Source organism: Bathycoccus prasinos (genome assembly GCF_002220235.1).
Source record: "Bathycoccus prasinos genomic : chromosome_5".
Lineage (NCBI taxonomy): Eukaryota > Viridiplantae > Chlorophyta > Mamiellophyceae > Mamiellales > Bathycoccaceae > Bathycoccus > Bathycoccus prasinos.
The window spans coordinates 702,500-728,138 of NC_024004.1; the positions used below are offsets into that span (position 1 = coordinate 702,500).

Below are 25,639 nucleotides of genomic sequence, written 5' to 3' on the forward strand. Positions count from 1 at the left end.
CTCTCGAGTAGTCTAATTCTTGTTACTTTTAACTAATAATTCTCTCTCTGTTTCTCTCTCTACAGTATTTGGACATGAACGGGGTCATTCACAACTGCTCCCACGGCGCAGGAACGGATACGAACACGCGCATGACCGAAGAAGAGATGATGGCGAAAGTATTCGCGTATTTAGACCACATATATCGAATGGTGCGACCGAAAAAGTTGCTGTATATGGCGATCGACGGCGTCGCGCCGAGAGCGAAGATGAATCAACAGCGGTCGAGACGGTTTCGGTCGGCGAAGGAAGCGGAAGAGGCGAAGGCGGAGGCGTTGGCGAAAGGCGAACCGGAAGCGCAGGGGGAACCGTTCGATAGTAACTGCATTACGCCCGGGACGGAATTTATGGCGAGATTGACGGAGCATTTGAAGTTTTACGTGAGGAAGAAGCAAACGGAGGACGTGGCGTGGAGGAACGTGAAAGTGATTTTGAGCGGGCACGAAGTCAGAGGAGAAGGCGAACATAAAATCATGGAATATATTCGTTGGGAGAGATTGAAACCGGATTACGACGCGAACATGTCGCATTGCTTATACGGTTTGGATGCCGATTTGATCATGTTGGCCTTGGTGACGCACGAACCGCACTTTTGTTTGCTGAGAGAGGTTGTGAAATTTGGCGGTGGTGAGAGAGGGCAACCATCGAGAGAGATTTTAGAACGTCCGAGCGACGATGGTTTTTTGATGTTACAGGTTGGTTTGCTGAGAGAGTATTTGGATTTGGAATTTCAACGATCGGTGAAAGGAGCGTGCGGATTCGCCTACGACGTGGAGAGAGTTATCGACGATATCGTGTTTTTGTGCATGCTGGTCGGGAACGATTTCTTACCGCCATTACCGACGTTAGATATCGCCGAAGGTGCTTTGAATACGCTTTTTGATACGTACCGAGACATGCTTCCGTCTTTGGGCGGGTACATTTCCGGCGACGAAGGAGGCGGAACGTTCAACGCGCCTCGCTTGGAAAAGATTCTAACGCGCATGGCGGGTTTCGAACGCGACGTTTTGGAGCAACGAGCGATGGATGTGCAAGAATTCGACGAGAAACAAGCCAAACGAAATAATAAGAATGGTAAGAGAAATGGTCATCCTTCGGATTCGGAATCGTTTACCGATTTAACCGCCATGGAACAATTTGAAGCCGAATTACTCAAGGCGAAAGAGGAAGGGAAACCAGAACCGACGATGATGTCCGTCGCGAAACGAAACGCCATTCTCGAAGGCGGCGCCGACGGTCTTCAACAATACAAGGACATGTATTACAGAGAGAAACTCGAGTTGAAAGTCGGCGAAAAAGCGCCGGTCGATGAGTTACGCCAGGCATACTTTGAAGGTTTGAATTGGGTCTTGAGATACTACTACCGTGGCGTTGCCAGTTGGACGTGGTATTATCCGTATCATTACGCGCCGATGGCGAGTGATTTATGTGCGGGGTTAGGTCAGTTGACGGTTAAGTTTAATTACGGGCGACCGTTTTATCCTTTCGAGCAGCTCATGGCGGTCCAACCTCCGGCTTCAAGCCATCTGCTCCCGGAACTCTTTCGTCACTTCATGACGGAAGAATCGTCGCCGCTGAAACCGTTCTTCCCGGATGAAATCAAAATAGATTTCGAAGGTAAAAGAAACAGTTGGGAAGGCGTCGTTTTACTCCCGTTCTTAGACGAGAAGGTGTTGAAAGATGCCATCGCTTCCGTTTCAAAAGAGAAGCTCACGGATGCGCAAAACAAACGCAACGCGCCGGGCGAGTGCATCGTTTTCGAACGCGACGAAAACTGTACCGATGCTGTAAACTCAACCGTTCCGAAAACATTTGCCGGCTTGTTCCCGGCTAAATCGAAGATGACGTACGAACAACCGCCCGGGGAGTTCCCAGACGATGCCAAGTGTTTGGGAGGTAAGAATCCATTGTTGCCGGGTTTGAAAATCGAAACCATCGCGGATTACCCTCGAGGATACCCGACATTTAAAACCGTAGAAATCGTTCGTGGCGATTTGAAACACGCGAAATGCGTGGTGTTTCAAACTGCGACGAGGAAAGAGTCTTTAATCGTAAAAATTGGGAAAGGTTCCGAAGATTTCATTGGAAAAGCGTTGCCGAATGTGGCGGACAAATCCGTCGGTCTCACCGCAGAAGCCGTCGCGAAGACGTATCTCAACGAACGCGTCTACGTGAAATGGCCGTATTTGAAAGAGTCCTTGTGCGTGGGTGTTTCCGATCAAAAGTGTAAATACGTCGTCGGTCCGGGCCAAACCACCGTCGCGAAGCCGCACGACAGCGCGCAATGGCACGCGGACGTGACAAACGGCAGCAACGAGCTAATGCGAACGCAAGGCGTGGATTGTGCGAACACGAAAATTGCTTTACACGTTCGATCGTGCGAAGGATTAGTGAGGCATCCAGATGGGACGTTACAAAAACGGTTCTCGAAAACCGAAGTAGTCGTCCCGATGCAGTTGTGTCTCGCCGCGCACCCGAGAGATAAAAGCGAAGCGGAAGCGGCGAAAGATTTAGGCGTCTCGGAAGACGACGACATGAAAGTCACGTGGCGCGAAGGCGACGAGGCTTTATTCTTAGGTCGCTCGCATTTCGGTTCCCACGTCAAAGTCGTTTCGAAAGACCTGAAATCTGGGAACTTATTCGTCGATGTCGAACCTGTGAGATTAGACACCGGCGTCGGGAGAAGAATTCTCCAAGGGTACGCCTCTCGCTTTGAATCCGCCGGTCAAATCGCTCGAAAGCTCGGCATCGATCCGAGAGTCATGGGTCAAATCACATCTGCCGTCTGGACGCGTTTAACTAAGGATGCGGGCAAGAACGAACGCGTGGACGTCGGTTTGAACTTGCGCAAATCCTCGGAAGACTTGTGCGTCGCCGGGTTTTCTCGCAAAGGCGAGAAAGGGTGGGAATACTCCGTGGACGCTCAGAGATTAATTTCGGAATATAAAAAGCATCACCCGTGGGTGTTTGAAGCTTTGAGAAACGAAGCTGGAAGCGATAACGGAGGAGTGATTACGATGTCGGAACTCTTCGAAACGCACGATTTAGATACGAACAAACATTTAGTGGCTGAAGCGAAGAAGTGGCTCAAGTCGCAACCGGCGTCGAGACGACCGTTGGTGCCTTCGGACTCTGTCGTCGCGGCCGAGGAAGCGGTGAGAGCGTTAGCGGCGACGATTGGCGATCAGTCTGCGAACTACAAGCAACCTATGCCGGTGGCGTTGGAAGGCGTCAGTCCTCTGTTGCTCATGAAACCAGTCATTCCAGGTGAAGTGATGGATTTATACGCCGGAGGTGACTTTGAATTGGGCGATCGCGTGGCGTACGTCGGTGAATCCGGGACGCCTCCATTCTGCTCTCGTGGCACGGTCGTCGCCATTCATGGGTATACCGACGCGCACACCACGCACATGGTTGCCGAACACGTGGAGATTATGTTTGACGGAACGTTCGTTGGTGGAAGTGATTTGAGAGGGGCGCTGCCAGATTGCAGAGGTGCGATGATTGCGGTGTCTTCGGTTGTGAACTTGTCGCATCCGCCGGCGATGCCGAGCTTAGGTAAAGCGGCGCCGGACGTCGTCAAAAAAGTTGAGAACATAAGTTTAGAGGACGTAATGAACTTGAACTGGAAAGGCGGGTCGGAGAACGTCAAGAAGCAAGCGGAGAAGCCGAAACCGGTTCCGGTCGCCGTCGCGAACCGACAACCAACGTTACCGGGCGAGAAGGGTTTTTCAAAATCCGCTGGTCGCGGTAGAGGCGTATTAGCTGCATCGAACTCAACGGCGCCTGGCAAACCGCTCGGTGCCATGGAACAAATCAAATTGCTCGAGCAAAAAGCGTTGGCGGAACAACAACAACAACAACAACAACAACAACAACAACAACAACAACAAACGAAACCTCCACCTCCGACGAAGAAAAAAGGCATCATCGGATCTTTGAAAGACTTGTTGAAGAAGACGCCGCCGCCGAAACCGGAAGAAGAGGCGGACGAAAAAGCTACGACGAAGCCGAAGAAACCGGCAGCGCCTGCCGTCGTGTCTTCTTTAGCCGATATCGAAGCAAAGTTAGCGCAACAAACACAACCGGTTGTTGCTGCTTCTGCGCCGTCCTCTTTGGCGGCCTTAGAAGCAAAGCTCACGCAGCAATCGATATCTCAAGCTCCACCTTCAAGCGGCGGCGGCAGCACTTCGTTGCAAGCGCTCGAAGCCAAACTGTTACACTCTTCCGCGGCGCCCGTTCCTCCAACGCCGCCGCCGCAAAAGTCAATGCCTCCGCCGCCCAAACCTCAACAAGAACAAAAGCCAAAGAAAACCGGCTGGGCTCCGGTGGAATCCGTCCAACCCGTCAACGTCATGTCCGGCAAACCATCTTCAAAAGCACCAACGCCTTCCCAACAGCAAAGACCGCCGCCGGTGGTTAAAGACGAAACGCCTCCGCCGCTTCCGTCCAAACCGGTCGAAGCGACGAAAGCGAAACCTTCCTTCGTCCCGAGATCCGCGGCGAGGAAAATCGCCGCGAAACCCAAAGAACAACTGCAGAAACAAAAAGAACAAAAGGAAGAGTTGCACTTGTAATAATAACACTACTAAAAGAGAGAAGAAGAATATCAGAAGTGGCGAGAGAGAGAGAGAGAGAGAGAGAGAGAGAGAGAAGAGAGAGAGAGTCATTAATTAGTCTTGTGTTGTATTAAATTTTCGTACGTTCCAAAAATGAACAAAAGGAGAATCAAAAAAAATTCTCATCTTTCGTCGACGTTTTCGGCATAAAAAATCTTCAAGATGTCAGCACTGGTGGGAGTATCCTCCTCCTCGTTTGGGGCGATTTTGTCCTCCCCGAGGACGAGCAGAAGAGCACAACACACTAGAAACAACAACAACAACAGCATCATCAATCACGCGACGATGAGTAGCAGCAAAAGCGCGCGTAAATCTACTTTGCGCGGGGTGGGCGTCGTTCGCGGGGAAAAAATGGTGATTACACCGTCGTCATCATCGAGGACGATCTGCGCCGTGAACAAGGCTTTATCCTCCTCCTCTTCCTCCTCCTTTTTCACCAAGCAGAAGATAAGATCGGTGAAAATGAACGCGGGGATGTTTAACAACAACAATGATTCCTCGGGAGGAGACGATGAGTTCAAAAAAATCGTCAACGATATCGTGTACGTGGACCCAGTGGTCGGGGCGAAGCGATTCTCGAATTACTTTTGGGCCTCGGTCGTGACCGCCGGCGCGAGCGGGTTTTTGATCACCGGCGCGAGCGCGTATTTCAAACACAATTTGGTGTTTTTCTTGGACGCTTCGGACATTCAATTCTTTCCGCAAGGGTTGGTGATGAGCTTTTACGGTATCGCGGGTTTGTTGTTGGCGACGTATTTATGGTTGACGATCAACTGGAACGTCGGCGCCGGGTATAACGAGTTTAACAAAGAGGAAGGGATTTTTCGAGTGTTTAGGTATGGGTTTCCGGGGAAGAATAGACGGGTGAACTTGTTGACGGATTTGAAAGACGTGACGGCGGTGAGAGTGGAGATCTCTGACGGGATTAACCCGAGACGGGTTGTGTACGTGAAGTGCAAAGGTAAAGGCGATATCCCGTTGACGCGCATCGGCCAACCGTTGACGTTGGCGGAGGTGGAGAGGCAAGCGGCGGAGTTGGCGAAGTTTTTGCAAGTTCCTATTGAAGGGCTTTAAACATATTTTTGAATTCGTTTGATGATTTGGTAATAAATAAGTACTATTGGCACCGAATGTACGCTTTTCTCTAAAATTTACTCGCTGAGTTGGGTCACCAACGCCACTCCTCTTTTAATCCAGTGTTCCGCGGGTTCTTTCGTGGGCATTTTCATGTGCATGACAAAGTTTGTCGAGTGTCCAGTCGTCGCGAGCGTACCTCTTCTTTCTGCCGTTCGATAGCAAGGGCAATCGTACCTCGCGTTTTGCTTAATCTCGTCTGCTTTTCTCGGCTTGAACCAAAATATAGGCGCTTTCGAGTGTAAGACGTTTTTCTCCGATTCAACCAGTTGCATGTTTTCTTCGTCCCACCCGCATCCTTCTAAGAATAGACCGGAGACGTACACTCCAGCTTCGGGTGGTTCGGTAATATCACTCGCGTCGCCTTTGATTGGCTCAAAATCGAACGCTATTTCGTCCACGGGGAGTTTGTGTTTGCGGCTATAGTTCTGCAACGCGGCCGTTAAGAACGACTGCGCGAAGAAGAAACCAGAGATCCAAAACACCGCGGGTGGCTTTCCATTCCTATCCCAAGTCTCGAGCATGGTGCAACGCTCCAAGAGGTCGTCAAAGTACGAGGAGAAAGGTTTGAGCGACGGATAACTCACTTTTTTCCAGGCTTCCGGAACGGCGTTGCGCTCGATTGCTTTCTTCGACGCTTCGGACTCGGCTGAGAAAGCTGCGCGTCCGGCGAGAGCGGCTTCAATCTCGTGTAAAGATTTTCGGATGTTGAGCAAAAGCTTGTTATATCGGGACATTTCTTGACACAAAGTTGTTCCGAGAGAATCCGCGTAGGCGTCAGGGAGCTTTTCTCGCGTCTTTTCGACATTAAAATTAGACGGAAGACGGGCGATTGCGTCGTTGATGACTTCTTTTAACGCAGTGTTCGTATCCGCAGCCTCATTTGTGGTGGTACTAGATGAATCTTCTTCGCAGTCATCCTTTTCCTTCGTTGCGTGTTCATCACTTTCTTCTGTCTCGAGATTCTCGTTTGTTTCCTCGCTCGCGCTATCGCCGGACATTTTTAGTAGATCTCGACACATCGCCTCTGCATCCGCGCGATCTTTAGAGACGTCAGCGTTCGCGTGCAAACCAAAAACCTCTGGTTCTGGTAAAGCGGGTAATGCGTCCACGTGTTCGAGAAGCTGCGCGCGACTTGGATTCAAGATGGACGGAGTTGCGTATTTTCCAGAGGCGGATAACGCAAAATTATTCGACGACGCGGCTTCTTCTGAGTAGCACTTTTCAAGAATAGTCGCGAGCAGAATGCGGTCGTTAGCGTCTGTTACTCTGCCTCCATAGTTACATTCACCGGCTAAATAACGTAAAGCCTCGAGAGGTAACTTCGAGACTGCTTTCGATACGAGCGCTTTTTCGTCATCATCGGCAACGGTAGTGGCAGCACCACCAGTAGCTTCGTCTTCGATGCTACCATCCTCTTCATCCTCGTCTTTTTCATCGAGGAACATTTTTAGTTGTCGTGCAGATATCGATAAATCACCGTCGTCGAAGCCATACGGAACGTTCCAACCGATAGGCCCAAACGCTCGTCGTTCTTGAACGTTGGCGTGAAAAAAACACAACGAAAATAACAATCGCTTAAACTCGTTAGGCCTTGCACATTTATCGAAAAAGTCATCATCGCAAAGCGGCTGTACACTTAAAGCGCGTTTCACATTCGCTCGGATCCCTCTGGGCGGCTCGTTGGTCATTTTCACCGCGTTCTGTAAAATCGTCATCGGAAAGTCTTTCGACGGATACGACGTCATCCACAATCTGAACCTATTGTGCGCTTCACCTTCACCAGCGACTAAATCTTCGCATATTTTCTCCAAAGCTTTCATCCACGAAGGTGCTAGATGACAATTCTGTAAAACAACCCAACCGCCGTTTACGCGAGCTTCATCGATGAGCTTCTTTGCCTTGGGGCCTTGGCCTTGACCGAGCGAGATCGATTTCACCGCATCGGCCTCCCCTTTCGACGCCGCAAACTGTAAGAGCTTTGCCATTGGATCTGAACCTGCGGACAAGACAAAGACTAGCGGTGCACGCGGTCCTGCATCTGCGTAACATTTCTCCAAATCGAAAGTTGGAGGCGTTATGAACTTTTCGCCAAGCGTCGCGCCGACATATTTACGAGCAGCCGGGATAAGCTTATCCGGGCGCAAACAACGAATAATACACAAACGACTGAATTCAGAAAGCGTGTCATACGGTTTCGGGAAAGCAGCTTCGTGCGGAGTAGGACTATCATACGCAGCTTTCCACGTTTCTTGCGATTCGATATTGGTTGTATCTAAAATACTTTCACAAATATCCGAAAATCTCGGAAGAAAGGATAAATTAGCAAAATCATTCGCGCGCTTTTCATCGATCCAGTCCACAGTTTGTACGAGTTCTTCTACTAGATTCTTGTCAACTTTTGATCCAATCTGAACGCCCGTGAGTAGAAAGTTCCACTCTTGTCCGTCGAGCATCCCTTCGTCCCGAGAAATGCGCGAACACAGCGAGAACGAGAACAGAAGTTTATCGCATTCAAAGAGCGAGCGGCAGACATTATCGTAGAGACTTTTCGTGAAGTGCGTTCGGATATCTCTCAGTCGAGTATCGACCGAATCTTCGACGGCGGTCTCCTCCACTGATGATGATACTGATGTACCTTTCTCAAATTTGGAGTTTACGACAGAGGCGATGAATAATCGCGAGAACCATTGCAGCGAGTACTGATACATCGATTCAATCGCAGCCAAATCTGATATGCAGAAAAAGAGTAAAGCTGCGTAAGATCCAGAACTTGAGTACGCAGATCTTGCAGCGTTAATGTCTTTCTCAGTCTCTTCTGCCTCAGCTTGAGCTTGCGTAACGGATTCAGAGACCGACTTGGAGTCTGTAATAATTTTAATCGCACGCTCGTCGTCGAGGATGTTGCCGTCAGAGTTTGATAAAACCTCTAGAATCTGATCTTCCAGCTGTTTCAACTCTCGCGCATTCTTCGCAGATTGCGTAACGAGCTCATCTTTCTGCTTTTCCAGATCCGGGCGTTCTTTTGCAACGATCAAGGCGAGAAGTTGATCGCTCAAACCTTCTCGTGTGATTGCGAAATCGAGCAATGTCACTTTCACCGCCGTCTCCGGTAAATAGTGCGGGTTTCGAAGTTTCGTCGTAATGTAAAGTCTAAAGTCTTCCGAATACTCAACTGTTGCGTCTCCCAATCGCATACACGTCACGCCTCCGCTTTTAAATGTTTGCTTCAAAAGTAAAGGCTCTAGACTTGGATCGAGTTCTTCTCCGACGTTCTCTAGTAATACCGGCGTACCAAACTGAATGGCGTTTTCGAGTTCCCGCATATGCGCTCCATCTTCAGACAGTTTCACGACTCTGAGGTTATTCTTCTTCTCCATATTTTTAATCCAAGCGTTTGCTTGCCCTTGTGGATCAATCATAAGAGGCCAACGTCTCGCATTTTCGATTATGATGGCGTTCTCAATGGAGAATTGATCGTTTGGCAACGCCGCAACTTGCCATTCCCTAATTCTGACGGCATCGCCGAGAATGTCAATCAACTCGCATTTAGTCGAACAGATTATTTTCGATTTATTGAGCTCATGCATCCACATATCATGCATCTCTTGTCTGCAAGACATTGGATATGCACCCAAGTATGCGATAGTACCGGCGGAAAGGATCGCGTCGCCAACAATATTTTCATACTGTCGACCGAGATCTTCCGCTTTTTTCTTCCAACGAGCGCGCTCGCCGCCTAAACCTGAAATCAAACTCTCGGCGCGTTGTAACTTTACTGCGCACAAATTCGCTTCTGCTTCGAGGTTAGCTTTTTTATCGTTCTGCTTCTTCAACTCTGTCTCCATAGCTTCGAGCTTATCTAATATCGTTTTCAAATCCGCTCTGGTGGCGTTTAATCCCACCATGACTTCATCGTACGCCGCTTCGGCTTCCTTCAACGCTTCTTGCTTCGGGGCGACGATTTTTGCAACTTTATCGTACTTGTCCATTGCACAAACCCATTTGCACAAACCTTCGGCAGCGCTCGACGCATTCGCAGCTTTTTCAGGCGTGAACAACGGGTTCGAGATGTATACTGATCGAATTTTCTGTATGACTTTTATCGGTATGTTATCTTTGTCGTACGATTTAAGCGTTTCCAGGAAATCTTTGTCGTTTAGTAATCCACACGATGGTTTCCAGTAGTCATCGACAGTGCGACCCGTGTCTGGATCTTTTGCCCGAGCTGGTTTGACTTCTAAAATGACACAGACGGCTTCGAGGACGAGTTTAATAATCGCCGGCGGGTTTTTCAACTGTTTCACGTAATTAATATCCGCCGGTTTCAACGTATCCAAGGCGGCAATAGCGTCGTTGAGAATAGGCATGGCCTCTGCTAATATGTTCTCGCATTCTTCTTTCACTCCGTTAGCTTCCCTAGCTTTTTCCGCGGCGACGGCTTCATCGGCTTCGACAATCTTACGTTTCGGCTCGACTACTGTCTCCTTCTCGTTTTGAATTTCTTTCATCATTTCGGCGACTTCAATTGCGGACTCTTTCAGCTTCGGTTGCAGAGCTTCGAGTTCACTTTGCATGCCCGCAACTTGCTCTGCCGAAGATGCGAGCTTTTCCAGACCAACTTCGTATCGTCTCTTCAATCGCATAGTTTCCTCTCTTCGCTTACCCACTAAACTCGCAAACGTGCTCAAAAGTTCGAGATAACTCGTTGGCGTGACGTAATTCTTCCGTCCAGTTCTCGCGTAGTACCGTTCAGATAACTCTGCCACGGACGAGTGCATGATACCACACACACTCGTAAGCGCACTCGCGGCCTCGGCCGAAATACCATCCACGGATTCCCGGAGAATCTTACCGGCGACCGCTTCTAAGGCATCTTCCGGCCACGCTTTGAACCAATCAATAGTGCAGCAATTGACCAACGACGGAAATTGACGCAAACGTTCTCGGAAAGCCTCGCCGGCCGGAGATAAGCACAGAACGACGTGAAGTTTACGGCGACACCTCGATACGAAGTACGCCCACAGCTCCGATTGCGTGGCATCCTCTCCAATTTCTTTCGTGGCATCTTTTCGAACCATTTCTAAAACTTGAGCCTTCTCGTCCGTTGGAAAAGCGTTTGGAATCTCACCGGCGTTGAGTAAGTTGTTGATATCTTCGATGAATGCCTCGTCTTTTATTTGCGCGTCGCTGAATAAGAAGACGACGTCTCGGTTCTCCCCGCCAGACATACGCAGCATATTTTTCAAATCTTCCCTCCATTCGAGCATACCATACGTCTTTGTCATTTCAATTTCTTTCACGAACATTTCTCCACTCGCATGCGCAGCTAGTCTTGCGAGCGATTTGCGTCCCGAACCACCGACGCCAACCAAGAGAGCGTGTCCACCAGGTTGTGCTAAAATGCGGCAAATTCGTGAAATATGCTCCGCGGCGTAAACAAACATGGTAATATTCATAGGCTGTTTTGAATAATGATTGTAATAGTTCAAATGCTCGTCCATGATTGAAACCCAACTATGAGCATCTCCAGAAAGTTCTTCGTAACTTGGAGGAGGTACTTGTAGCTCGAGATTGTTCGCGTCGTCGTCGTCGTCGTCGTCGAATTCATCGCGTATTTTCGGTGGATTTGCATATTTACCAAACGCCAAAAGTTTCGTATCGTTCATATTCAAGTGTGAAAACAAGCCGTCGAAGTTTTCTCGGAAATGTGTTGACACAGCGACCCGCATGGAGTCAACCAGTATTCTTTCATCCGCTACGTCAACTAAGCGATCTCCAAAGACCCTCAATATTTCGTGAGTCCACAGTCTCGTGATTCGAAGTCGGCCAAAATCGCTCTCATTCTCCACTTGCGAGAGCGGTAACATAGTCAAACCCTGCGCGACTCGCGAAAAATCTCGCAAATTGAACGAATAGTGCGATTTCTCCGGCGTAGGAAGTAACTTCTCGAGGCAAGTTTGGTATACGACCAGCGTAGCGCAAACGGCGTCCGGAGCCATGTTGACGATAGAATTATGAAACTCGCAGTTCTGAAAGTGTTGCGATAAAATGGCGTTATAAATTCCTTTCAAAGCCGATTCGTCTACTTCCGGAACTGAAACGAGTGAAAAGTGACGCAAGTACCGCTCCGTCACTGGATTTCTACCTCCACCGGCTGGACCCATCGCGGCGACGAATTGGATATCTTGGAGTGTTACAAACGCGTTGTCTCTACCGTACCAACCTCCGTAATCATGGAATTGTCGAAGAATTTCAATAGGAGGTTGCGCGCCATACGATTCGCGTTGCGGCATATTAACGTCATCGATAAAGAATACGCCCTTAGCACCTGGAATTGGTCCATATACACCTTTTCGCCTCTTATCGAGACGTCCATCCACTTGCGCTTGTGTAGCGTTCGCAGATGTTCTCGCAGAAAACCCAATAGTTGTCGGTTGCCATTTACTCTTATCTAAGGAGCGTAATCTGCGCTGTACGATGGTTGATTTTCCAGTACCCGTGGGGCCGCAGAAGAGTATCGGGTACCCATGCCGCAAAGCGCAATCGAGCAAGTGATCGCACGTAGCCGTTTCTTTCGTTGGAACAATTGTTGCATCAAAAGGAAGGTCTTTTGGAATAATTCGAGCTTGCGCCGGAATAGAGTCAATCCATTTTTGCCACGCAATACCGTGCAAACGTTCAACACCGGCTCCTTTGGGAGCGGAAATTTTGAAATCGTAGACGGTGGCACTTTCATCGCGCCAAAATGTTTCCGGACATGACAGAGAACTGGTTTTGGACGCAATTGCAGATTTTAAGAACGTATCAAATGCTGATCTGCTCTTTGTATCGACACATCCACCAACAGACCACACCAAGGCGAATAGGAACGAGGCGTCAATCGCAGTAATAGGTGGGTTAAGATAACGAGACACGACGCTCGACTCGCTTTCGTCGCTCGCAATTCCAGCCGTATGCGCAGCGTCGTTACTCACGTCAGAACTATTTTCATATCCTGTGATCAAATCTTTCAGCGTCGCGTCAAATAGGCGCGTAAGCGATGCCGTGAGATTTCCTTCGCCCGCCGGGGAGATCTTCTTCAACTCGCCGACTTTCTCAACCGATGCCGGGAGAAACGTTTCAAATAATGTCGATAGGCGATCGTGCGCTTCGTTTCCGTACATTACACGTGCTTCAGATACCCACGATTTGAATTGCGGCTTCCATCCAACTTCAGCGGGTTCCATGTAAACCATACCGCATCGAGATACCGTCGCCGGACTCGCCACGGCCAAATCGGCAACCTCAAAAATCAAGTTCATCAACCCCGTCATTGCAATAATCTCAGAATTCGGGAGGCATAACTTTTTATTATCGTCTAAAACTGTGTTCATGTTCTCGATCCAAATTGCATCGACGGGACCATCCATAACGAGCCATTTTCTGATGTGGGTTTCGCGCATATTCGCGAGTTTACGGAAGTGTAAACCCAACACCCCCTCTCTCCACTCTTGTGTCACGTTATCTGTTTCACCATAAAGTTGTCCCATCGTGACTGCCTTTGGATTTAAATACGTCGCAATGACCTCTTTCTCATCGTTCAGTCCTTTCTCGTGTAAATCTGTAAGGGCACCAGCTAATACAGCCAACGCTGATGATTTTCCACTCATCGTCTCGCCGACTAGCATCAAACCGTGTCGAACCACAATCATCTCATACAATTGCGTAATCTTGGTCAAAAAATACTCCGTGGGCTGTAAATTCCTCGCAGTACACTGATCAATCACAGCAGCGTGCAGATTTTCGTAATCTGTTTTCGGTAGAACAACCCCGGGGAATAAATCACCGACGATGCCATAAAACAAAGGAACGTCGTGGGCGAGAAATTTACACAAGTTCACGTCGATGATGGCACGTAACGTCAAAACAAATTCACACTCCTCTGGATGCTTTCGCTTCAAATTGCCTGCGGCCCTGAGCACAGCAATGACGGCACGCATGCCATAATCGTAGTGATCCTGAGAAGAAAGCTGTTCTGAACACAAACGATACGTCGCTACAATCTTTCGCGCACACGCTCGCGCGTTAAGATACCCATCAGAATAGAGCAAAATCTCAGAAATCAACGCGTAGTCAGGAACCATCATAGCTACTGTTCGGAAGAGCGCTTTCAAGTTATCTGGAAGTTCGGATCTACCCGCATAACCAGGGTTCATCGTGATGAACACATTGCACGTCGGACGCAACGTAAGTTCTGAACCTTCAAAGAAGAACTTCTTCACGTTATTCTTCACGGCGATTTGAATCTCAAGCACTTGCTGGGCTACAACAGATAGCACTTCCAAATCGATGCGATTGAATTCATCGAAGCACGCCCACGCACCGGACGAAGCTAAACCTTTGAAGAATCGTGCCATCGTTAAATAGTCCAAAGAATCGGAACAGTTGAAAACAACGCACTGTCTTGCCAGCGCTTTTGCGAGATCTTTGGTTGTTTCTGTTTTACCAGTACCAGCTGGACCTTCCGGTGCACCTCCCAAGTTGAGATGAATTGCTCCCATGAGCGTACGATAGCAGCGGTCGGTTAACGGCGTAATCACAAGGCGCGACGAGTTTCCTAGGTATTCGTAACCATATTCGACGGAAGCATTCATCATGCGCAACATCACGGTCTCTTTTCTATCGTACGAACCGTCATCTTTTTGCACTTTCTTCAATTCGTACGTCGCACGCAACTGTGACAACCAGGAAAAATCGCGTTCGGAGGATACGCCATCTTCGGCAAGCTTACGGGCCACGTCTCGATTGTGGACATCCATGACCACCAAAGCAGAGAGCGTTTTACGCTGTAAAGGAGTCAGGTCACCTCTCACTAACTCGATAATCTCTTTCAATTGCCGATCGCACTTCTCCGCGGCTTTCTTCACGCTCCCTGGATTGGATTTTTCGTTTCGTAAAGCTTCGGCGATGTCGCGAGTCCAATAAATCTGCGACCCAAGTAATACCACTTGACCGGGCCATTCCAACACCCATTTTTTCCGCTCCGTGGTCGCATACGCGCGAACTCCAGCAGCGCACTGTTTCTCAACTGCTTCTAACATTGACGTTTCGACTTCGCATAACCATCTTTCGACGGCACCGTTAGCCTTTGCCGGTTCTATAAACGTGTTGAACGGCACTTCTTCGCCTTCGACAGAATTCATGGCAACAATATATTCTCGATCGTCTTCTTCATTTTTTTCAAAAGTCACGGAATCTATACCTTCGAAGCACTTTCTCAAATGCGGTTGCACTCTGCGTGGATCTTTTGTTTCACTCAATATCTCGAGCATCTCGTCGTTCGAGAGAAAGAAGAAGCGCGGGAATGCGATGCGCTTCAACTCCAGGTAGGATTGTAAACCTCGCTGAATTTCATCGAGTAACGTGTTTGCGGCTTCCAAACTTTGTAATCGCGTTTCATCTCTGCCGCATTGTATCGCCGACGGATTCTTTGCGGTTGCATCCACGACGTTACGGTACATCTGATCCACAGACTTGAACTTTTCCCCTTCTACGGGCATCTGCTTCACGATATCTTCAGAGGCAAAAATTGGCTCCAAGTATTGCCAAGTCGCTTGACACGATCCCCACTGATCGAGCGTATCTTGTAAACGCTGCAGGGTCTCGCTCCAAACTACTGCGCGGTCGCCGAACGGCTGCGAAAATGGAGACGCGCGAATGGATTGGGTCTTCACGAGTTGATCGTCCAGAAGCGCCTGAGCGTCTTCCGTTCCGCCGAGGACGCACGTGCCAGTATCCTTGTATGGCGTACACACGAAATCTATACCATCCCAATCTTTCTCCATTTTTATTAAAGCGGACTCTAGCGCATTTTCCTTCGAAGCGCGCGCGACGATATCGCGGATAACATCGATTTTTGATTGTAAACCAGCTTCCAGAGCTTTCTCCAAGGTAAGCGTGGAAGAGGAGCTATTTTTTGTCTCAGATAACGTCTCTGTTGACGTAGGCGAATCTGACGACAACTCAGATGATATAAACTTATCTTCCGTGGTATCGTCCAATGCCAGTACAGGTTGGTTGTCATCTACTACGTTGAGTAATTCTCGAATATCTTTCCAATGCCGTTCTTTCAACGCGTCGCTCGATAACGTTTCAAGCGCCGGTAACGTTGCCTCGAAGTTTTGAACGCACTTATCCAAACGTGATACTACTTCATCGCGTTTGTCTTTCCTCATGCGTTTCAACTTTCCTAATTGTACCTTTGTCTTTTCAATCTTTTCGAGAACACTATCTACGTTAACGTCTACGATGGCAGAATGCATCCATTCTGTGGAAATGGATTGGAACGTATTCAATTGTTCCCATGCGGTTTCTCTTATTGTCAATTCGCGATTGGCGTCGTCGAGCGCTCGGAAATTAAACGCACTCGATACATTCGAAGCAATATTCTCCCCCTCCACACCGTCTCTCGCATCGGACTCAACCGAGGATAACGAGTAAGTTTCGGCGTACGACTTCAAAGCGGCGGCGCGATCTCGCATACCGTCTAATCGCATTCTCGTTTCTTTCAACGATTCAATCACCACAGAGGGAAGAATACACTCGTTCATAACCTCTTCACCAGTAGGTCCTCCTGGTAGTTGCTCAAAAATTTCTTCGCCACTCTTCTCTAAACGTTCGGATTCTGACTTTAAAATCGCGATATTTGCTTCGTCGCGTGTATCCAAGTAGGTTTTCGCGTCTTCCAACGCCTTGCCATGTTCCTCTACAGCGACGCGCAAATCATCAAGTTTAACCTGATCGTGCGCCGGAATCTTCACCGAATGCGTTGATGCGAGTGAATACATCGTTTCAATCGAAACAGACTCCATTTCGAACGAACGAACATTTTCTGCTGCTTTCACCACAGTTCGTTTATAGCGAACGCTTTCGTCAAGCGCCCCCGACGCCACTTTTGCTGATTCGTCATTTCTAGTGTCTATTGCGCCATCTTCCGCGTTCATACTAACTTGTCCGCCTGTCTCGTCATCTTTTTTGACGTCTTGTTCACAGTGACCTTCGTCACTTTCTTCTCGTCCAGTCTTGGGATAGTCTCGCAACATCTCCATGGACGCTTCCAACGTGCTAAGCAAGGCTACCGTTTTTGCTTTTGCTGTTGTAATTAATCTCTCCTTCACTTTAATCGCAGCTTCGGCACAGATTGGCGTCACAATTTTTTTAATTTGAGAAGTGTCGACGCGCAGCGATCCTATTTGGCGCGATTTCTCGATAGAATCGATATCAGCAGTCCATGCGGCGACAATCGAAAGCGCAGAAGTAAAGTCCTCCGTCGACGGTGGCTTATTTTTGCCTTCTACTTTCACGAGTTCTCGAGTCGGATTCGTTTCGCCAAAATCATATATCGCGCGAGCGTTCATAAATTGCGTCAACGCGCAATACTCGATGGCTTTATCGAAATCTTCGCGTAATCTACTCCGCGCCTTTTCCATCGCTTCGTGCGCTCGCGCGCTCTCTTTAGCTATCTTCGACGCCGAAAACGTTTGCGCGAGAAAGGGTACGTCTGCATCCGCTGGAAGCGAAGTTGCAGTGGCGCTCAAAATTCTCGGCACAGAATTCACGAGTTGTAACGAATGTGAGCGCGAAGACTTCTCAATATTCTCCAACAGCGCATCAAACTCTGGCGTCAACGCGGTGGTGACGCCGGCAATCGCCGGGAACAAAGCTTCTACAACAAACACGCCGTCATTGTTATTCTCGTCCGCTTGTACCGTATTGATTTCATTAAAAACCGTTTCTGATACTTTGATGACGCTTTCTGCGAGTTGCGAATTGACGACTAAATCGCAAAATCTTGTAAAATGACCCAGTCGATCCTTCTCCCTTTCGAGTATTTTCCGCGTTTTCTCGCGCTTTCGCATTTTCGAAGCTTCCTCGGCGAGTGAAGTGGAAGAAGACAGTGACGGCGCCGGTGCCATCAGTAATGCCGACGCAGAAAACTCTTCTTCTACTTCTTTTGTGATACACTCCTCCTCTTTTACCATCCTCTCGTCGCTCTCCTCGTCTCCATCACCTTCTTCTTCCTCCTCCTTTTCGACGGAATCTGTTTCCATACCGCCGCTGCCTAACATTGCGCAACTTCTCACGACCGATGCGTTCACTCTGTTCGCTACCCTCGTCGCCTCTTCTACTTTCAAATCAATTACAGGTTGCACAACTTTGACTCTGTGCGTATCGCAATGCGTCTTAAACGCCTCTGCGGTATACGCAAAACCATCTCGTTTCGGCACGAACGACGTTTCGTCAATCGCGCTCGCAATCGCAAACAACTTTTGCATCGCCGGCGCAAACCTCTCCGACGCCACGAACGCTCTCTTCTCAATCTGCATCCTTGTCCTCTCAAACATTCTTCTTCTCACTTCCGCTCTCCAAATCCGTATCGCCTTTCTCTCCCTATACCTCGCGTACGTCGACAAACATCGCATGGCGCGTACCAAATGCTTCTCTCGCATCCACTCGGACAACGCGTAACATTTACTCGCCGACCCATCCGCCGGGTGGTGCACCACCGCCGTCGCGGAAACGATAAACAAATCCTCTTTCGACGAAGACGCATTGAAGAACCCTCTCTTCTCTTCTCGTTCTCTCCTTTTCCTTTCCTTCTCGTCGATTTCAACCAACGCGTACGCGTCGTAGGGTTCTTTCCCACTCGCGTCGGCCACAGTTTTCTCGTAGGAACTTTTCCGTTCGCACATGAAAAACTCTCTTTTTGGTCGCTCGCCTCGTTCCGCGCACGTGAGGTAATACACGATGATATCCTCGTCCGTTTGTTTCTTCTTCTCCTCCTCAAACTCGTCGGTAAGATCCTCTCCATCTTCTCCTCTTTTGAGCTTCTTTCTCGTCGTTTCCGTCGTCGTCAAAGGAGAAAAGTCGTCGAAACGTAAAAAACTCGCCAAGTTCCTCACGTCGTTTCGCCTCGCCAAACCTCTCCTTCGTCTCGCTAAAGAAGAAGACGGTTCAACCAACATCTTCTTCGCGCCTTCTCTCTCTCCCTCTCTCTTTCTCAGAAGAACCTGCGCCCCACCACGGGCAGACAGAGAGAGAGAGAGAGAGAGAGTCAAAGAGATGCGCGTTCTTCTTCTCGCGTGGCTATTTTTGGTCTTTATTTTTTTATTTTTTTTCTCTCGCGAGATACAAAATTTTAAAATACGAGTAGTGTAAGACACATACCATCGACAAAAAGCTTGATTATTATCTAGGAATCATTTTAATGATCATCCACGCACATCTCACGCGACTGTCCGTTTGCTCTTCTTGCATTCGTGAGATGAAACACAATTATTTTCCATCGTGCGAAAGGATTTCTTCTTCATTCTCGCGATCGAGTCATAGGAAGCTTTCACGTGGCAAAACTTCAATCAGATCCAAATGAAAAAAAGACGTTTTAGGGGAAAACCCCCAGAAGAAGACCACAGAGAGAAAAGCGAATTGTTTAAGCGAGAGCAGAGAGTTAGAGAGAGAGTTTTTTATTACGATGATGACGATGCCGGCGACGAGGGAGAGGAGGAGGAAGAGTCGTGGTCGTGTGCACTCTTGGTCTTCTTCTTCTGCGGTACTTTCTGCGTACGCGAATCAAACGTTAAAACCGATTGGAATTCATATAAACGGCGAATGCACGTCGTTCCACCATCGCGCGCGAGAAGAACGCTCTCGCCTACTCTCGATCTTAAAAACGAACAAAACGACGTCATTCAATGGAAAAGTACGCGACGAAATCGCCTTGCTCGAAAAGCTCTGCAAAAATTCCCACGCGCAACACCGAAGGTCGAAATTGTTTCAAAGTGTACAAATGGTTGTCAAAGAGGTGCTGTTTTTACTCAAAACGGTCAACGCTCCTCTCGCCTTGGCAAAGTTGGAGAAGAGTTTACACGAACATTTTGAAGAGGAGAAGAAAGATAAAAGCAAAGAGAGAGAAACGATTTTAGCGCCGTCGAGAGAACAGTTGGCGGTGTGCGTGAACGCGTTGCGAGCGACGGCGTTTGGTATCGGCGGCGGCGAGGGTAGGGGCGTTCGGGAGAAGATTCAGACGTGCGGGATACACGCGACGACGGAGATTTCGAGGTCATTTTTTGTGCCGTTTGCGACGGTGGTTTTGAGTGCTCTCGCGCGAGTGCAGATTTTGGTGTTTCAATGGTGCGCGGAGTGCGCGGAGTTGCACAACGTGCTCGCCGGTTTTGGAGGGTGTTTGCCTTCGTCTTCGTCTCGTTCGTTCGGGGAGGAGAACGGGGTACCGAAAACGAACGCGTTTAAAGAGGAGTTGGTAGTTGAATGGGAAAAAGAAAAGACGAAGAAAAATAAAGAAGAAGAAGAAGATGAAGATGATGAGAATGATAAGGAAGAAAAAAAGGACACGAGTGGTCGCTTCAAAGACGTCGTACCTCGCGTGCGCGCGTTCGAGTCTGGCAACGATATTTTCGGATGGGACGAAAATTGGGCGCCGCTCCTCGTTTCCTCGCCGTCCCGCATATCTGCTGTTGTAGCGCAACGACGAGATAGTTCTATTACCACTGAAGCAGTAGCAAACGAAAAAGAGGACGATGTAGATCTCGGAGCAAAAGTCGATCGCGAGGGACTCACGAAGCCGCCGACGATGACGACGAAACCATCGCCGGCGACGACCACCGTGTCGTTAGGCTTAGGTGTCCCTTTAGTGGACGTCGACAAAGATTTGCAAAAAAAAATAGCGCAATCCAAACCTAACTATAAGGACGGTCAAGGCCGAGACGCCTCTGGTAAGCGTTCGCTCGACGCCGCGATGACGAAGAAGGAGAAAAAGTTAAGAAAGAAGGAAGAGATGGAGAAGAAGCAAAAGTTAGCCGTGGATCCAGTCGCGCGCTTGAAAGCTATATTCGAAGGATAGAGTATACTGAAGCTAGTTAGCATGTAATAATAGTAGATGTAATAGTAATCGTGTATATATTATGAGTATCAAAAATCGTTATGAAGAGTAGTAGTAAAAATACATCATCGCTGTGAGAATAAACCGCGCCGCCGCCGGTAGCGAAAAAGTCAAAGCGAAGCGAGACCTACGAAGTTGTTGGTTACGAGCCCTTTCGACACCCACGGAAACTTCGCCCAAAAGTCTCCACTCACGTTCTCCCTGAGCGTTATATCGTCCGCGAGAACCGCCGCGACGATTAAAATCCACATCCATACCCAAAGTTGGAGGGCTTTGGTGAGTATGGCGAAGAGTATTTTTACCCACCGATACTTCCCGTTCCTCTTCGAGGAGACTGTCGACGCGAACCCTGTTCCACTCCCTCCCCCACGCGCGGCCAAAACCATCGCGTCTTCGTATCCAACCTCCTCGGCAATCTGATCCAACGCCTCCTTCACGTATTCATTCCTCTTCTTCTTCCTTTCCTCTTCGTCCTCTTCTTCGCCTCGACTTTTGTGGTCAATCCTCTCGCCTCCGCCGCCGCCCGTACCGCTAACGTCCCGGTGGTACAAAACAACCCCATCCTCGGTCTCGCACGCCTCGAGCGTCTCTAACAACTTCACAACTTTCGCGTTCGCACCAACTGCTGCGTCCATCGCTCGTTTCGTCTCCTCTCGCAAAGTCTCTTTCACGTTCGCCAGTCGCGTCGAAAACAGTTCGAGCAGGTCCTTTTGCTCCTTCGTCGTCCTCTCCTCGTCGCTCTTTTCCTCCTTTTCCAACTGTTCCACGCGCATGCGAAGCGATCTGTTTTCCTTTTGAGATTCCAGCATCAAGAATTCGAGCCGTTTCACTCGCGCTTCCATCGTTTCCTTTTCTTCTTCTTCTTCTTCTTCTTCTTCTTCTTCTTCTTCTTCTTCAGGAGTTAAAGTCGTCGTCGGCGACGCGAAGTTCTTCTTCGTCTCCTCTTCCTCGCGAAAAGAAAAGGACGAGGAGGAGGACGGAGAGAGAGAGAAGGTGAGTTCGTCGTTCTCGGAGGAGGAGGACATCTTTTGGTTCGTCGTCGCGGAGAGGTCTCGCGAATACGCGCAGAGTAAAGTGTGTCAAGGAGTTCCGTGAAAAAAGAAGTGAAGACAAAGAGACAAGACAGGAGGATTTTCGTATAATTTAAGCGTCATCACGAATACATTATAATATGACTATTCTAGAAAGCTTCGCGTTGTATACGCACAAGAGGCGCGGTGCAGGGCACACCACGCAACTTTAATCTCATCGTCTCGACTTTTAGACAAAATCTGTGACGAAAGACTCGTACGATTTGTTGCCGTACCCGACGCCGCAGAAGAGCAAGCCGTGAGGGGGCGCCGGCGGAGCGGAAGCCATTCGGTCGCGGTTTCGGGCGAGATCGAGAAGCGCGTCTTCGTTGAACTTTTTTGAACTCGAGAGCGAAGATGATGCTTCTCGGCAGGCGGTAGAGACTATGCATCGGACCATTTTGCGAAGGAAGCGATCGGCGACGAGCTCTATGGCGATGCATTCGAGGGGTTCTTCTTCTTCTTCTTCTTCTTTTTCCGTTCTTGTCGCGCGATGAAAAGCGGTCTCGTCGTAAAGTAGCGACGTGTCTTTATACCGCCGGTCGCGGTATCGTTTCCCGTATTTACTCGTCGCTGCTTTCATTTGAAACTTTGGAATCGATATGGTTTTTGCTCGCGCGTAGAGCATTTTGCACTCCGTCGATTTACCTTTCGGCGTATCTCTCGCGTACGCGTAAAAGTCGAGAGTTTTATTTTCAAACTTCCGCAGCATTCTATCCAGCAAATCGCAATCAATCTCTTCTTTGGAATGGTGCGCGAACGCGTCTACATCTTCTACATCTGTTTCACCTCCTTCTACTTTTCTCAGCTCTTCCTTCACTTCGTCGACGTCTAACGTTTTTTTCGGTATTATGTACACGTACCTTCTCCACGTCGCCGAAAACGTCGCGTGCCATTCCGCGTTGACTCTAAAACACTCCACCGCTTTCAAATACCCGCGCTTCCCAACCTCCGTGGACTCATTAATCGCTCTTCGAATCAACTCGCACTTCCTCTCCTCCTCTGTTTCGTCCACGTACCTCCGCTCCAAGTGATTTTTCGCGTCTCTAAATATTTGCACAATCTGCCCCGCGCCGGAAACGTTTCGATCCGTCCGTCCGCTTTGGTACACGACGGGATGCTTCTCCTTATCGAATCCCGCGCAGTGCTCGCCTAAACTTTCCCGTATCGTTGCCACAACGCTCGCATTTCCAGGTTGCCAGTTATCGCCGTAAAATCTCTCGCTGGAATGTTTACTCGTATCGTCCACGTTTTTATCCCACGCGAACGACGCGAACGCGTTGCCGAAATACTTCAATCTGACGCAATATTTCGCGCGTTTGCTGTGTTTGTTAAAAGAAGAAAGGTCAGTTCAAAACATTATCAACATCCGCAAAATTTTACCTTTCCGTCTGCGTTCGATGGCTCCTTTGTTTCGCATCCTTCGCCTCTTCTAACGTCTTTTGCACAGAAAAATTCCAAGGCAAATCCGGTTCCGCGTCGGCGACGTGTACGTCTGACAAGTTCTTTTCCTCTCTCACGATTTGGAGTAAAAACCGTTCCACGGATAACCAATCTCGAAAATCCATCGATCGCACGTTCGAGTCGTTTATGAACGTTTCGTTGGTAGAAGAAGAGGAAGACATCATCATTTCGTTCCGGGGAAAATCACCTCTCACACTCGTTGTTGTTTCTCTGATGCGCGGGCGATAAGAATAATAGTAATACCAATAACGTTTCAAAAAAGCGCCGTTTCGCGAGGAGGAAAAGGAGGAGAAGATGCGCGCGCGCGTGCGCATGTGAATGCGCGTTCGCTCTCGCTCCTTTCTCGCGCGCTTGTTTTATTTGTTAGTATAATGCCGCCAAAAACCGTTTAGATACGAGAGAAGCTTTTGGTTGGTTTTTTCCCTGGTGGCTAATTAAATTTATTTTTTAAAAATACGCGGGAGGAGAAAAACAGCAAAAATAACCACCAAACAAGTTTGACCGCACAACAACTGAGCGCGAAAGCGAGAGAGAAAAGAGCGCACTCATGGCAGAAGGAGCTCACGGAGAAGATGATGCGAAGGACACGAACCAATCGTCGTCCTCGAAAAGCAGCTCGAATTTGATGCTCGAACGACAACGACAGAAACAGAAACCGTTTTCCCCGACGAGAAGTACGACTCACAACGGGAGAAGTAAAAGAAGGAAAAAAACGATGATAGATGCGTCCGCGTTACCGAGCGCTCGTTTATACCAGTCCTTTTCGGATTGGAAATACATCGCCACGTTTGCCTCGGTCGCGCTCGTCGTGGTGACTGTATTCTTTATCTATCTCTCTTTAGCCGCGTGGACGAGGTGCACGAGAAACATCACCTCAGAGTTACAAAAAGAGAAAGGGCGAGAGGAATTGGTGAAGACGTGGTTGACGTGCACGTACGCCAGGGAAGTTGGAAACGCGTACAAGCCGTGGAAATGGGACGATTTTGCGGTGCTGTTCGTTCGCTTGTGCATGCTTTCGCAATTCGGCGAGGTTGTGTTTCACCAGATGGTCGGATGGCACGTCTCGAGGTTTCGAAATTGGCGAACGAAGACGTGCGTGTACTCGTTCGGTTTATATAATTTGACGTACTTCGGAACGATAGCTATTCTTGGATTTTATCATCAATACACGCAATACGCGTGTTATTATCTCTTTGGCATTCTCATGTGGAGTGGGTTATCGGCGTTTGATTTTTGGTCCACCAAAGGCATTTCCTACGGGTTCGTGTATATTTATTTGATGGCAATTATAGGAAAGAACGTGGTTGAATTTTTCTTAATCGTCATGAGCGACCAATCGGTATCACCGATGATGAAACTGTTCATTCGGTTTGGTTTAGACCCGATTTTCTGGGAGCTCGTGAGAGGAGCGGAAAGGCATTTCGCGCGTTTGAATCCATCGCCTGGGCCGTGTTTGCAAATTCCGTATTACCTCTCCTTCGCGTTGCAACAGGCGTTTTTTTCGAGGTACGTGATGTTCCTCTTAGCCGCAGACGGGACGGTGAAATCGATGGCTACCGTACAAACGATTCTTTCCTTGCACGAACTCATGATTGCACTGACGACGAAAGATCGCGACAAGTATTTAGCCCGCGCGTTTTTAGGCAAACAAACCGCCGAGGCGTTGTTGACGACGCAAAAGCAACACGATATTTTAGCGATGAACTCCATCATTTCCGCGTTTGCGGAGATAGCGGCTATCATCGTCATCTCTATTTACTTGTACATATTTCGAATGGCTAAAGTTGGGAACGAGTCTATCGTTTCTTTTAAAAGTTACGCGATTCAAGCGGTCAATTTGATTGCGATTGAAATCGCGTTGTCCTTTTTGACCGTGTACGTCCAACAACGTTTTCACGGCATGCGACATAAGCGCATGTTTCCGAAAATCAAGAAGAAGAAGAAGAACAACAACGATATAAACAACAATAACAAAAGAAGGAGTGTTAAAGAAGGAAATACGAAGAAACAACAGCAATGGTTTGGGGGCGTTCGAAGGTTTCTCGAGCAGCCGCCGTATGCGTTTTACGTCTTCATTTGGGTCGGCGTCATGCTCATCCATAAAATCACCACGTACTTGGTCGGCGGTCAATTTCATCGGTATTTGTGCCCGCGAGTGGACGAACGCGACGGGTCTATATACACGTTTCAATGCACCACCGAGGATCTGGATTTAGCCCCAGGCGGATTCTATTTCAACATGCGCGGGTTTATGATTCAAATGATTGACTTTCCAGTCGCGAATAACGAGGAACGGTTTTATCGAAACACTTCGCAAAGTTGGGCGTATAACAAGAACCACGACGGTTAACGAGGCGACGAGATGATGAATATGT

General features: G+C 48.6%; 7 protein-coding genes across 7 annotated transcripts; 4 read left to right on the forward strand and 3 right to left on the reverse strand.

Moving 5' to 3' along the window:
- Positions 1 to 74: 74 nt before the first annotated feature.
- Positions 75 to 4,616, forward strand: Bathy05g03780 (5'-3' exoribonuclease; the record flags this gene model as incomplete). The annotated part of the gene is made up of 1 exon (XM_007512952.1): positions 75 to 4,616. One exon carries the CDS (start codon positions 75 to 77, stop codon positions 4,614 to 4,616), a length of 4,542 nt encoding a protein of 1,513 aa, XP_007513014.1.
- A 393-nt stretch (positions 4,617 to 5,009) lies between these two features.
- On the forward strand, positions 5,010 to 5,732 carry Bathy05g03790 (photosystem I assembly protein Ycf4; the record flags this gene model as incomplete). Its single annotated transcript, XM_007513086.1, has 1 exon — positions 5,010 to 5,732. One exon carries the CDS (start codon positions 5,010 to 5,012, stop codon positions 5,730 to 5,732), a length of 723 nt encoding a protein of 240 aa, XP_007513148.1.
- Positions 5,733 to 5,809: 77 nt separating this feature from the next.
- Bathy05g03800 (dynein heavy chain) lies at positions 5,810 to 18,799 on the reverse strand (the record flags this gene model as incomplete). The annotated part of the gene is made up of 1 exon (XM_007513258.1): positions 5,810 to 18,799. One exon carries the CDS (start codon positions 18,797 to 18,799, stop codon positions 5,810 to 5,812), a length of 12,990 nt encoding a protein of 4,329 aa, XP_007513320.1.
- A 515-nt stretch (positions 18,800 to 19,314) lies between these two features.
- Positions 19,315 to 20,691, forward strand: Bathy05g03810 (unknown protein; the record flags this gene model as incomplete). Its single annotated transcript, XM_007512989.1, has 1 exon — positions 19,315 to 20,691. The coding sequence occupies one exon, from the start codon at positions 19,315 to 19,317 to the stop codon at positions 20,689 to 20,691; it is 1,377 nt and encodes a 458-aa protein (XP_007513051.1).
- Positions 20,692 to 20,840: 149 nt separating this feature from the next.
- On the reverse strand, positions 20,841 to 21,755 carry Bathy05g03820 (unknown protein; the record flags this gene model as incomplete). Its single annotated transcript, XM_007512947.1, has 1 exon — positions 20,841 to 21,755. One exon carries the CDS (start codon positions 21,753 to 21,755, stop codon positions 20,841 to 20,843), a length of 915 nt encoding a protein of 304 aa, XP_007513009.1.
- Positions 21,756 to 21,990: 235 nt separating this feature from the next.
- Bathy05g03830 (predicted protein) lies at positions 21,991 to 23,578 on the reverse strand (the record flags this gene model as incomplete). The annotated part of the gene is made up of 2 exons (XM_007512842.1): positions 21,991 to 23,122; positions 23,184 to 23,578. 2 exons carry the CDS (start codon positions 23,576 to 23,578, stop codon positions 21,991 to 21,993), a joined length of 1,527 nt encoding a protein of 508 aa, XP_007512904.1.
- Positions 23,579 to 23,811: 233 nt separating this feature from the next.
- On the forward strand, positions 23,812 to 25,614 carry Bathy05g03840 (predicted protein; the record flags this gene model as incomplete). The annotated part of the gene is made up of 1 exon (XM_007513256.1): positions 23,812 to 25,614. The coding sequence occupies one exon, from the start codon at positions 23,812 to 23,814 to the stop codon at positions 25,612 to 25,614; it is 1,803 nt and encodes a 600-aa protein (XP_007513318.1).
- Positions 25,615 to 25,639: the final 25 nt, after the last annotated feature.